Source organism: Mirounga angustirostris, unplaced genomic scaffold (assembly GCF_029215605.1).
Source record: "Mirounga angustirostris isolate CCGP_5_RB_7025 unplaced genomic scaffold, mMirAng1.0.hap1 SCAF_4, whole genome shotgun sequence".
Taxonomy (NCBI): domain Eukaryota; kingdom Metazoa; phylum Chordata; class Mammalia; order Carnivora; family Phocidae; genus Mirounga; species Mirounga angustirostris.
The window spans coordinates 138,244,234-138,257,946 of record NW_026991712.1 but is presented as its reverse complement, the minus strand read 5'-3'; the positions used below and the strand labels follow the sequence as shown (position 1 = coordinate 138,257,946).

Genomic DNA, 13,713 nt, shown 5'->3' with positions numbered 1-13,713 from the left:
ATGTGCTCTGTCTCTCTCTCATTCCCCCTCTCTCTGACAAATAAATAAATAAAATCTTTTAAAAAATGTTTTTAAGTATAAAAAAGCATGAAGTGAAAACTCTCCCAGCTCTGTCTCCTTTCTCCAAGTTCCCACTTCTGTATTCCCCCATAATCACTGCTGTTTCCTGAGTGTCCTTTCAGTTTCTTTATACATATGCAAATTAACATGAATATATTCATTCTTTTTCCCCTCCCCCTTCACACAAAAACACCATGCAGCATTAATTGTTCTTTTGCTTTTTATTTTTGACTTAGCAATAAGATTTTGGAGATCTTTCCATGTTGGTACATAGAAAATGTCCTCATTCTTAAACTATATAATACTCTTTATTAGTTCAATCCATAATTAACACAACCAGTCTCCTCTAGATAGACCTTTAGGTTGTTTCTTTTTATTTTAAAGGAAATTTTATTTTATTTTATTTATTTTTTTAGAGAGAGCAAGCACGAGCAGCAGAGGGGGGAGGGCTGCAGAGGGAGAGAGGGAGAGAAAATCTTAAGCAGGCTTCTCTCACCCAGCACGGAGTCCAACACAGGGCTCAGTCTCACAACCCTGAGATTATGACCTGAGCTGAAATCAAGAGTCAGACGCTCAGCCAACTGAGCCACCCAGGCACCCCCATTCAGGTTGTTTCTACTCTTTTGCTCCTATAATACTATGATGAATAGGACTGGGTCAGTAAACTTTAATTTACTGAATGTTTAAAGCAATGTGTTACCATTACTTTCAGCAGAAGTAACTTTCCTGTAAGACATTTCCAAATACAAACCCCTTGAGATTGGCTTTAATGAATAAATGAGCCCTATTTCTAATAGGAAATATTATTTGCATGAGAAAATTAGTGTTTCAAAATGGCCAATTTTATTTTGTCCTTTTAAGTATTTTGCTGCATGTTTATTTGCACTTATATAATTAGGTTAATGGGCATTTTGCCCTGGAAAATATCAGCCCAGAACAGAGCTAATCATCATGAATTTTAAATTAATAGAGTTTGGATTAGAGAAATATTTTACTTAATCTTCTAAACTGTTGTTTTAAACTCTGTACAGAGAACTCTGAATTCTGTATGTATTTGCAACATTGTCAGCTTTAATTGGAATGAATACTCAGAGCATTTTCTTTTTCTTAAAAAATTTAAAGTGAGGGAATTATTTTTAAAATTATGTACAAATGCATTGCTTTTATGATTTGTTTCTTAGCAAATTCGTCTAGAATTCAGGCTAGATTTGAGGTGAATTTCAAAAATTATTGCCAATACCAAATGTGACAATTTAATACATATTTCCATTGTGAGCTAGGTGTTTTTTCCTGTCTGTCTTAACGTCAATTAGTAAACAACCCACTTGCGAAGCTGTAGTGTTATCAATTGGTATGAAGAGCAATGCCTCCCTTCAAGAAATTGAAATCTGGGGGCGCCTGGGTGGCTCAGTCGTTAAGCGTCTGCCTTTGGCTCAGGTCATGATCCCAGAGTCCTGGGGTTGAGCCCCGCATCGGGCTCCCTGCTCTGAGGGAAGCCTACTTTTCCCTCTCCCACTCCCCCTGCTTGTGTTCCCTCTCTCACGGTGTCTCTCTCTGTCAAATAAATTAATTAATTAAATCTTTAAAAAAAAAAGAGAAATTGAAATCTGATTGAGAGGACAAAATATTCATTAAAAGAACAGCAACATATACAATGGAATATTATGCAGCCATCAAAAAATTGAAATCTTGCCATTTGGAATGACGTGGATGGAACTGGAGGGTATTATGCTAAGCGAAATAAGTCAGTCAGAGAAAGATAATTATCATATGATCTCACTGATATGAGGAATTTGAGAAACAAGACAGAGGATCATAGGGGAAGGGAGGGAAAAATGAAACAAAATGAACCAGAGAGGGAGACAAACCATAAGAGACTCTTGATCTCAGGAAACAAACTGAGGGTTGCTGGAGTGGAGGGGGGCAGGAGGGATGGGGTGGCTGGGTGATGGACGTTGGGGAGGGTACATGCTATGGTGAGCGCTGTGAATTGTGTAAGACTGATGAATCACAGACTTGTACCCCTGAAACAAATAATACATCATATGTTAATAAAATTAATTAATTAATTAATAAAAAATAAAAGAATAGCAATAGCAAGGTAACAGCTAAAAGTTAAATAGCACTTACCATGTGCCAGACATCATGCTGAGTACTTTACAAATGTTAATTCATTACAAATTCACAAAGAACCCTACAAGTACAATTATCCATTATGATCATTCCATTTTACAGATGAGGGAATTGAGGCATAGGGTGGTTGAATACTGTAGCTAGAGTCCACACAGCTGGTAAGTGGAAAAGGTGGGATTCAGATTCAGATTGTCTGGGGAGGCCACACACGTACCCAGCCCTCACTCTGCCTCCTGTGTGTGGCGGCATTCAGAAGGTAAAGCAAAAGGACTCCAGAGAAGGCAAAGACCTTAGTGGTCAGGGAGAGTTTCGAAGGGAACAAGATTTGATAAGCGTTGGGGAGCACGTTCCAAACCTCCCTGCCTCTACTCTGAGCACCGCAGGAGGACAGCCTGGTTTCTCTGGCTTTTCGCACAATAAATACCCTAAGAATGAGAACACACTGCACGAACAGAGTTGTCAGGCAAGAATGGCCGTGGTGTTCAGGGGTGGACACTGAAGAGACCTATTTAAGGAAAGTGATGCTAACATACAGAGAAGTGGCAAGGGTAGTCGGGTTAGGACCAAATCACACACGCTCTATGTGCCAGGCTGAGAATTCGGGCCGTATCCCCTGCAGCAACACCTCGCACACTGTAATGTTCACTGAAATCAGCTGGGGTCTTGTTAAATGCACATTCTGATCCAGCAGGCCTGGGGTGGGCCCGAGAGCCCTCATCTGTTGTAAGCTTTGAGTGATGCCGATGCTGCTGGTCTCAGAACCACACTAGCAAGACTCTAGTCTCTGGCAGCAAGGGGCCTTGGGAGCAGGGGATGTGGATGGGGGCAGGGGGAGTGACGGGAAGCCGCCTGTGGTACCTCCTCCAAGTTGCGGCCGACAACTTTAAAGACTTACAGACCTACAGTATTTTATTCAGTCTGGTTTATAGAGCCTCTCTCTATATGCCCCACCCCTTCTTTCAGAGGCCAAGATGTCTTGCCTTAAGAAATGTTTTAAACCACACTTGTCGCTTCTTTTTATACAGAGCAAGGCTAAAGAGCTCCCACTCTCGGCTGTACGTTTTATGGAAGAACTGGGTGAATGTGCCTTTGGAAAGATCTATAAGGGCCATCTCTATCTCCCAGGCATGGACCATGCTCAGCTGGTTGCCATAAAGACCTTGAAAGACTGCAACAACCCCCAGCAATGGACAGAATTTCAACAGGAAGCCTCCCTGATGGCCGAACTACACCACCCCAATATCGTCTGCCTTCTAGGGGCCGTCACGCAGGAGCAACCGGTGTGTATGCTTTTCGAGTATATGAATCAGGGGGATCTCCACGAGTTCCTTATCATGCGATCCCCGCATTCTGACGTCGGCTGTAGCAGCGACGAAGATGGGACCGTAAAATCCAGCCTGGATCACGGAGATTTTCTGCACATTGCGATTCAGATTGCAGCCGGCATGGAGTACCTGTCTAGTCACTTCTTTGTCCATAAGGATCTTGCGGCTCGCAATATTTTAATCGGGGAGCAGCTTCATGTAAAGATTTCAGACCTTGGGCTTTCCAGAGAAATATACTCTGCCGATTACTACAGGGTGCAGAGTAAGTCTTTGCTGCCCATTCGCTGGATGCCCCCTGAAGCCATCATGTATGGCAAATTCTCGTCTGATTCCGATATCTGGTCCTTTGGGGTTGTCTTGTGGGAGATCTTCAGTTTTGGACTGCAGCCGTACTACGGATTCAGTAACCAGGAGGTGATCGAAATGGTAAGAAAACGACAGCTGCTGCCATGCTCCGAAGACTGCCCGCCCAGAATGTACAGCCTCATGACGGAGTGCTGGAACGAGATTCCTTCCAGGAGACCCAGATTTAAAGATATTCACGTCCGGCTTCGCTCCTGGGAGGGACTGTCCAGTCACACCAGCTCCACGACCCCTTCGGGAGGAAATGCCACCACGCAGACCACCTCCCTTAGCGCCAGCCCAGTGAGTAATCTCAGTAACCCCAGATACCCCAATTACATGTTCCCAAGCCAGGGTATTACGCCGCAGGGCCAGATTGCTGGTTTCATCGGCCCGCCAATACCTCAGAACCAGCGATTCATCCCCATCAATGGGTACCCAATACCTCCCGGATATGCAGCATTTCCAGCCGCCCACTATCAGCCCGCAGGCCCCCCCAGAGTGATCCAGCATTGCCCGCCTCCCAAGAGTCGGTCCCCGAGCAGCGCCAGTGGGTCCACGAGCACGGGTCATGTGACCAGCCTGCCCTCTTCGGGGTCCAACCAGGAAGCCAATATTCCCTTACTACCACACATGTCGATTCCAAATCATCCTGGTGGGATGGGTATCGCCGTTTTTGGCAACAAATCCCAAAAACCCTACAAAATAGACTCAAAGCAACCATCTTTGCTAGGAGATGCCAATATTCACGGACACGCCGAATCTATGATTTCCGCAGAACTGTAAAATGCACGGCTTTTGTAAATGTGGTATACAGGAAAAACTAGAAAGCCGGAGAAAAGATTTAAATTCAAAAAAAATTTTTTTTTTTTTTTTTTTTTAATTAAAGTAAGGTTCTCATTTAGCAGACATTGCAACAAGTATCTTCTGTGAAGTTTAACTGTCTTACCAAGCAGGGCAGACACCAGCCAGAAAAAAAAAAAAAAAAAGTGGGATTAACACTCCATCAGGGATACATGACATGGCATTGGGATTGGGACATCTGGTTTCAAGTACTAAAAACTGCAAACCAGTGAAGAGGAAAAGAATTTTGTGATTCAATATCAAACCAAAAAGGAAAGTCAAACGGTGCTTTGTGTATTTACCTTCGTTCTCCATGACTGGTCTCTCCCCAAAATGTATATATCATAGCATTTGTCTACCTGCTGTCTTATCTTCAGGACAGATGTTCAGGAATTATGTTGATTCAATTTAGACTCTATGCATACTTGTATGGAAATGATATTCAGAATCAATGAGGAAACTTTAGGCAAAATTTGAAATCCCAGCTCGAAACGAGCCCTAAGACAAGTGTAAGATCCCCCGAAGCCTTCTACACAGTGGGGCTTCCTTGGAAAGGTGCAGAGTTTGCCTCTTTGTGAATCTCCTCTGTTAATCACGAAGGCCTTTTCCACAGTGTGTTTACACAAGCGCTTGAAATAATAGAGGGCCTCAGACCGTGAGAAGGCTAGATGCGGATGCTGGAATTGATTGTTGGTTGATAGTTCACTCCATGGCATTAGAAATGAGGAACCAAAGGAAGCACAGTCAGGAAAACGGCCCCTCGGCCTAGATCAGCACCCATGGGAGAGGAACAAGGGTGCCCACGGGGACAGCCTCACAGGAGCTTCCCTGGACCGAGAACATTGAAGAAGAGAGGTGTGGTTGCAGAGCAGTGCGTCAGTGCTTACAACCTCCTGCATAGGGGTTGCCCAAGGTGTAGGCTGCTCACCATCAGTGAACTCTGGGGAAGTAGGAAACTCTGTGACACCGATAACTAGTTAAAGTTTCTCTCACCTTTTTTTCTGATCTGGAAATGTTCATCGATGTTATTCCAGCACCAGAAGTTAGGACAGTTTATTCATAGAATTAGTTGGAATCCAAAGACTATGAATTCTATTTTGCAAAATAGGACAGTATTTAAAAAGAAAAAAACCAAAACAGGTACTGAGTTCTCATTTCAAAGATTACCGTGAACTGAATTTTTTAAGCTGGTGAATAGAAGCAGCATAATCATTTTTACCTTAGTTAGGAGGGAGGCATCAAACGTGCATCTCATGCCACTTTACCCGCTAGCCATCTTTTGCCAAGTTTAGAATTCTTATGGGTTTCAAGTTCTATATAGAAAGGAATGTTATGTTTGATTTTTTCTCTTGTTAAAAAATAACTCCTTTATTCTAAGAACAGTGAGTGTCTCAAGGTCTCTCTCTTTCTCTCTTTTTTTTTAATTTTACAGCTTAAGAGACTTATAAAGAGACTTACAGGATATAAAATAATTCCTGGAAATGATACTTGATGAGGAGAATGCAAAAGAATTAGAAGCACATTGATGTTTCGATTTTGTAAAAAAATAAAAATAAAAATGCAATTAGGATGAGAAATCAAGGAAGTATGTTTACCAAATGTGTTGCAATTTTCCCAAACACTGAATCTTCAAACAATAAACATGGACTTATCGGTACTGTGAACTCAAAGGATTGGCTATATCCAGTTTTACTGGGAGATAAATTAAGAAATATTTCTGTGACATAAATAAGCTGATTCAAAAGTTACATTTCTTAACTTTAGGTAGAGGAGAATATTTGTATCCTTTTGTTGCTATGCAACTGTTTAATGATGAAGATTCAAACCACAATTTTGTATATCATACGACAATCAATTGTTTTCCAAGAATATTTATTATTTTAAGTAAACACAATTTCAGTGAATCTGAGTTTTTCTAGGAGTCCCTTAAAGGGAAATTAGCATTCCATGAGCCAGTAAAATACCTACTCTGGAAAAACATTACTATGGTTAAAAAATAAACTCAAGTTAGTTTTTTATAAAGAACTATAACATTTATTTTAAACATTTTATAATTACTGAGGCCGTTACGGTGAGCAAACCAAATTTCAAAACCACTTGTAATAATGTATTTTATAATAGCACTGTGATACTACATAACACAGTCCCTTTTGTATCAAATAGTATTTTTTTCACAAACTAAAAAATACCTTTCGCTTTGTTGACGATGTTTTGTAAGATGACTTTATTTTCAGATCTTTTTTCTTTTCTTTTTTTTTTTTTTTTTTTTGCACAAAACTATGTTTATGGTTTGTATCACAGAAGTGAAAATATATCTGCATTTTTATATCTGGTCTGTTTCTTGGTTTCCTTTGTTTGTTTCTTTTTAACTCGATATGGATTTTCTTCAAATATATCATGGCAATATTTCACCATCTTGCCCTCCCAGATCTTTTCTTACTTTCACTGCATGCATTCGATCACTGTATTACTTAATGTTTGATTTGTTATTATGGGCATTTCAAATAGACAAGCATGGATGTAATGACAAAAAGGCTATTTTATATTGAGGGTATGTACATTTGTATTTCACACACCAGAGATGATATTAAACACTGATGACTTTATGCTGCTGTTTATTAAAAATGTTTACCATATAATACTATTTCCTGAATATTGCTATCATGGAGGTATTTGGGAATTTTAATATTATTTCTCCTAATTATTGACATTTCATAGAAAAAGGAATCCCAGTTCCTATTTACTGCTATTTCACTGAAATGATTTTTTTCTTTTTTAAGTAGATCTTAACATAGACTCGGGCATTCTTTTGCCAGCGACCACAGGTGGGAGGGAAAAATCCCAATGATTTCATGACCATATACTATCCAACTATATAGATTTTAGTTTTTAAAATCAAAATAATATATTGAATAATTGCAACCAAATGGAATGTAAAAATTGGTTTTTCAAAGTTGCATCCTTTTCTGCCTTGTTTCCATGTGAACTTAGACATCAAAAATCATGTCTTAGAACTCTGAAGAAGAAAAAGCTGTGTCCATCTTATCATGTTCAACTTAGATTCCAACCATACTGATAAAATAAAAGAGATGTGGCCGTTTAATTGTCACAGCTTATCTTTATGACTTTCTTTGCCCAAAAGAAAGAGTTCCCCATCTGGCAATTAATACACACTGTCAAGGAAAATGAGTATCATTATGAAAGTTCAAAGAACTTGTCCATTCTGCTATTTAATACAGAAGGGAGTACAATAAAACCTTCAGGGCCTTATCCATCTGTTTTAGGTACAGTTCTTGTCACCACCTCAGCAATCAAACTCAATAAAGCAGTCACTTCACATGGCCATGAGATGGATGTCAGGGTGGGTTTCTCCCTCTCGCATGAATTCCTCAGTCTGCCCTTCACTCCTATTTCCTTCTGTCTCTCCGGGCTCTTCCCCTCCATCCATCCCCAATCCCTTCAGCTCTGTGATTTGGGCCTTTATCCTTAGTTCCCTAATCACCAACATCTGCAAATTTGCGGCACCACCTCAGATAATGCCTAGTACAAACCACTAACTACTGATTAAAGGGAGCTCTGTTATCTACCTAGCCCAGTGGTTCACAGAGTGTGGTCCTCAGACTAGCGGCCCTTGGAACTTGCCAGAAATGCAAATTCTCAGGCCCCTCTTTGAAGCCCTGAGTCAGAAATTCTGGGGGTGAGACCCAGCAATTTGTGTTTTAACAAGCGCTCCTGTATTCTAAAGATTGAGAATCACATTAAAGGCCTGGGGGTGGAAGGAGGGAATGGTCATTACCTCCTTAGAAATGTATATATAAGCATTTAATAACATTTTAGCCACTTTAGTTCCCCTTAAGGAAAAACCAAATTTTATTTAATGAAAAACTTAGCACTAAAACCCTTTTTGCTTTAACCATTTGACAATGGTTCTATTTTTGTAGTTGTTCTCTTGGATAGAAAACGAATAGCCCCAGCCTTTGACAAGACTACCTTGTCTAGTTCACTCAAGACCCATATTCTTGGATAGTAATCAAAAGCTTTTCCCTTCATGTGGACAAGCTCAAAAGACTTGGTCTCTTAGTGTACCTTTGACTCCTTGCAGTGATGATTAACACAACTAAAAGAACTCTCTGTTGCAACTTCACAAAGTTAGGGTCAGGCATAGGCTGGTCTTTCTCGGGAAGAGGAAAGATCCAGCTCCCAGTAAGCATCGAGCAGAAGCAGCTGCAGGGGCTCTCCCCTCCCCTGAGCTTCCTGTGACAAGCTGACCCAGTTGGCTGGATCCAGTCACCTGTGGCGTGTTCCTCTGTGTTTCTTTGCCAGTGGCAGTCCATCAGTCCTTGCTGGCTGGCTGTGAGGAGGAGTCCTCTGCTCAGACTATGCTCCCCACAGCCTTTAGAGACAAAGCTCTGAGGGAGGACAGCAAGAAGGATCCAAGGGAGGTGCTAGAGGTGAAGCTCATACTCTTTTTAATTTATACAGCATTTTTTTTTTCAACTAAGAGTTCAAATGCTGAAGAGGAAATGCTATATTAGAGGAGAAGGAGCAAAGGATCACACACATAAGAGGAAAATGTTTGCAGCCAAAATATGACTGCACCTGAAGCTTGTTACCATAAATGCCAAGAGTATTAAGGAGTCTGTTAACTCAGAGGAAGGAGAGCCTTACAAACCATCAAAGTACTCAAGGTCAATGTAATCCCCTGGGAAATTAGGCAGGGGAAGGCTTAAAAAATAGAGACGTACAGGGAGAAGGTCTGCTGACATATTTATGACTAGCTGAATCCCAAGCACCTATGAACTGCTTATTCACAAATGAGGACTATACTATTTGCTGACCAGGCCTGACACAGTGCATATGCTCACCAAAGTGACCAGGTTAGTAACTATTCCTATTTACTAACCAGGAATGGTTAAGTTAGGAGAAATCCCTTTCTTTAAAATTAGATGGAACATTCCTTACACTTTGAGGGCGCCTGGGTGGCTCAGTTGGTTAAGCGACTGCCTTCGGCTCAGGTCATGATCCTGGAGTCCCGGGATCGAGTCCCGCATCGGGCTCCTTGCTCGGCGGGGAGTCTGCTTCTCCCTCTGACCCTCCCCACCTCATGCTTTCTCTCTCTCTCAAATAAATAAATAAATAAAATCTTTAAAAAAAAAAAAAAACATTCCTTACACTTTGAAAAAGGCCAATACGCTGACATGCTGAATACAGATAATTCAGGGAATATTCAATGTGAAGGAAAGTGGTTCTAAGTATCAGTCTTTGTGGACCTGTGCTCTTGACTGAAGTTCAGATCACACACAAAACAACAGAACTGGCTGCATACAGCCATAAGTTAGTGCTAAAGCTCTCCCTGACCTTAGAGGCACATGGATTTTGAGCAGAAATAGGGAGAGGTCAGGCTCCATCCTACAGTGGGTTCTCCTTGACCACTGCAGGCATCGAAATGGTAATTTCGGTTATCAGTGGGGCTCGTTTTTTTTTTTAATTTTATTATTTATTTGACAGAGAGAGAGAGACCGCAAGAGGGAACACAAGCAGGGGGAGTGGGAGAGGGAGAAGCGGGCCTCCCGCAGAGCAGGGAGCCCGATGCGGGGCTCGATCCCAGGACCCTGGGATCATGACCTGAGCCGAAGGCAGATGCTTAACGACTGAGCCACCCAGGCACCCCTCAGTGGAGCTTGTTCTAATACAATTTCCTGAAAGGTTTCTTTTGAGTCCAAACACATTAAAAATCACTTGAAAGTGGGGCACCTGGGTGGCTCAGCCAGTTAAGCAACGGAATTTTGATTGCAGCTCAGGTCATGATCTCAGGGTCATGGGAAGAGCCTCACGTCAGGTTCCATGCAGCATGGAGTCTGATTCTCTCTCTCTCTCTCTCTCTAATAAATAAATAAAATCTTAAAAAAAAATCACTTGAGAGAGACCAAAACTCCCCAATTGCATGATCTAGGTAGTTTACTAGAAGTAAGACTAGTAAGACTAAACCTAGTAAGACTAAAACGAATATTCAGGCAAAATGACAGTTTAGGACTTTTTGTACTTCCAAAGTTCACTCTGGAAACAGAGTGCATGAGTTGTATTGCTCAGCTGGGCTGCAGTTAATACCTCCAAAATCTCAGTGGCTTGCCTTATGTTTACTCCTCACTCACATCAGCCCCCGGAGGTACGTCTGGGGCTACAGCCCTGCTCTCCGGTCTCAGAAGGACCAGCTGTTCTCATGGCACAGAAGAAAGAGGAAGAGGCAGAGCTGAAACACGGGCACTTGAAAACCTTCTGCTTGGACGTGCTCTATGTCACAACCTTCTGTCTTATTCTCTTGGCCAACACAAATTCTGAGGATGAACCTGATTGTAGGACATGGATGTATCTCGAACTGCTGAGAGGCACTGCGGCCACCCCATCAGAGTCACAGGCAGGGATGTAGGGTCTCCTTGCAGGGAAGGGGGCAAATAGTTGGGAACAAGAACACACCCGCAGGACGCCTGGGTGGCTCAGATGGTTAAGAGTCTGCCTCCAGCTCAGGTCATGATCCCAGGGTCCTGGGATCGAGTCCTGCATCCCTGCTCAGCGGGGATCCTGCTTCTCCCTCTGCCTCTGCCCGTCACCCCTGCTCATGCTCTCTCTCTCTCTCTGTGTCTCAAATGAATAAATAAAAAATCTTAAAAAGAAAAAAAAAAAAACACACCCGTCCCCCCAAGCTGAAGCCCTGAGTGGATGGATTCGGAACAGCAAACCCACAGCTGACTCAGTTAGCCTTAAAATTTTCAACATACTGCCCTGGATAAGCTACTCATCAGTCAGAAATAACACCTGGAGGCGAAACTTACTAGCCATCCCTGCAGGAAAGCAATAGTTGTCAAACCAGTTTCTCAAGATTCTCTGGGGAGATTCTGAAAATTACAACCTCAGGACCATCCAAGAATGTACTGGAAAGGCTACCCTAAAATCTCCTATAAATTCCTCGGATATAACATAAAACACTATCTCTTTCATGGGACCTGGATGAAGAGACTGGGGGGGCTCCAGCATGGACTTTAAAAAAAAATTTTTTTTATTATGTTAATCCCCATACATTACATCATTAGTTTTAGATGTAGTGTTCCATGATTCATTGTTTGTGCGTAACACCCAGTGCTCCATTCAATATGTGCCCTCTTTAATACCCATCACCGGCTAACCCATCCTCCCACCCCCCTCCCCTCTAGAACCCTCAGTTTGTTTTTCAGAGTCCATCGTCTTTCATGGTTCGTCTACCCCTCCGATCTCCCCCCTTCATTCTTCCCCTCCCGCTATCTTCTTTTTTTTTTTTTCTTAACATATATTGCATTATTTGTTTCAGAGGTACAGATCTGAGATTCAACAGTCTTGCACAATTCACAGTGCTCACCATAGCACATACCCTCCACAATGTCCATCACCCAGCCACCCCATCCCTCCCACCCCCCACCACTCCAGCAACCCTCAGTTTGTTTCCTAAGATTAAGAATTCCTCATATCAGTGAGGTCATATGGTACATGTCTTTCTCTGTTTGACTTATTTCGCTCAGCATAACACCCTCCAGTTCCATCCACGTCGTTGCAAATGGCAAGATCTCCAGCATGGACTTTTTAACTGTTCCTGCACAGGCGCGGGATAACCTTGAGTAAGTAAGGCAACCTCTGTTTCCCTATCCGTAAAATGCTGTAAATGTAGCATAGAGGTTAAGAGTAAAGGTTCTGACGTCCTGCTGCCTGGGCTTAAATCTCCATTTCACCCCTCAGTAACCGTGTAAATTTAGGCGAGTTTCTGAACTATACTTTTATTCATCTGAAAAAGCACCTACTTCATTGAATTGAAGCTAATTAACTGAAATGAGCTAATTTATGTCAACCGCAGTGAAGTGCACCTGACACAAAGTTATCAAAAAATAAAGTCTAGATAATTTTATGATTTTTCTAGAGTATCTATCTTTCAGAGTTGATACAAGCATTTAATGAGAATATGTAAAAATATGTTAAAAAGTATCTGGCACATAGTAGGTGCTCAAAAAGTGGTAACATTGCTATCATTCAATGTGTTTTAAACAACCTTTACAAAGGGATAAATTATTTTCTAATGTGTAAAATACTTGGGGCACAAAGCATTCTACCTAACTATTCATGCACATGCCATAGTATAGAACCGCAGTACCAGTGCCAATGAGGTGGGGGCGGGCTTAGCCCTCCAATAATTTCCATCATTTCCCTTCAAACCAGCCCTAATAAACATACACTAAGTAAAAACAGCTTCAAGACACATCCCTAGACCATCCCTCAACCATATGTCATCCCTTATACCCCCAAGCCGATTGCCACCTCAAAGTTTCTCCCATGTTGAAATTCTGGAATCATCCCTGGGGGCAACTGAGAGCACCATGAAGAAGTATATTAAATCAATATATGTGAAGGAAGCCTAGAATAATTACATCTTTTAAGCGGTTCCCTACACCTCCCCCCAACACACACACACTTAGTCACAATTGTACTTAGATAATATTAAATGTGTTCTCTCTCAACAACTGGTGTTCCCATGTGGGGAATGAAATAAAGGGAGACCTGATCTTCTTAAAACATTTGAGTGCATGTAGGGCGCCTGGGTGGCTCAGTCGTTAAGCGCCTGCCTTCAGCTCAGGTCATGATCCCAGGGTCCTGGGATCGAGCCCCATGTCAGGCTCTCTGCTCAGCGGGAAGCCTGCTTCTCCCTCTCCCACTCCCCCTGCTTGTGTTCCTGTTCTCGCTGTCTCTGTCATATAAATAAATAAAATCTTTAAAAAAAAAAACAAAAAAACATTTGAGTGCATGTAAAGTGCCCAGGCGGGCGCTGCATTCCTTCATCATAGACCCAAGTCCATGCCTAATGGGATTCTGGGCACTATGTTTTAATACTTGGATTATGGGGTTTGGACACCAGCCTGCCAGAGAAAACAAATTGGATTCCTTTAAACATCAAGCTCCAAAGCAAGTAAACAGCTGCTACCAAGCTGTCTAC

The 13,713-nt window shown here is 42.0% G+C and overlaps 1 protein-coding gene across 2 annotated transcripts in view; it reads left to right on the top strand.

Annotated features, from left to right (window-relative positions):
- Positions 1–13,713, top strand: part of LOC123859532 (inactive tyrosine-protein kinase transmembrane receptor ROR1) — a 478,330-nt gene that overhangs the window by 391,174 nt on the left and 73,443 nt on the right. For both annotated transcript variants that reach the window (XM_054512827.2, XM_064589028.1), the window contains exon 9: positions 3,219–4,163. In XM_054512827.2, the coding sequence (XP_054368802.1) occupies positions 3,219–4,163 (945 nt within the window). The remainder of the gene's footprint in view (positions 1–3,218; positions 4,164–13,713) is intronic.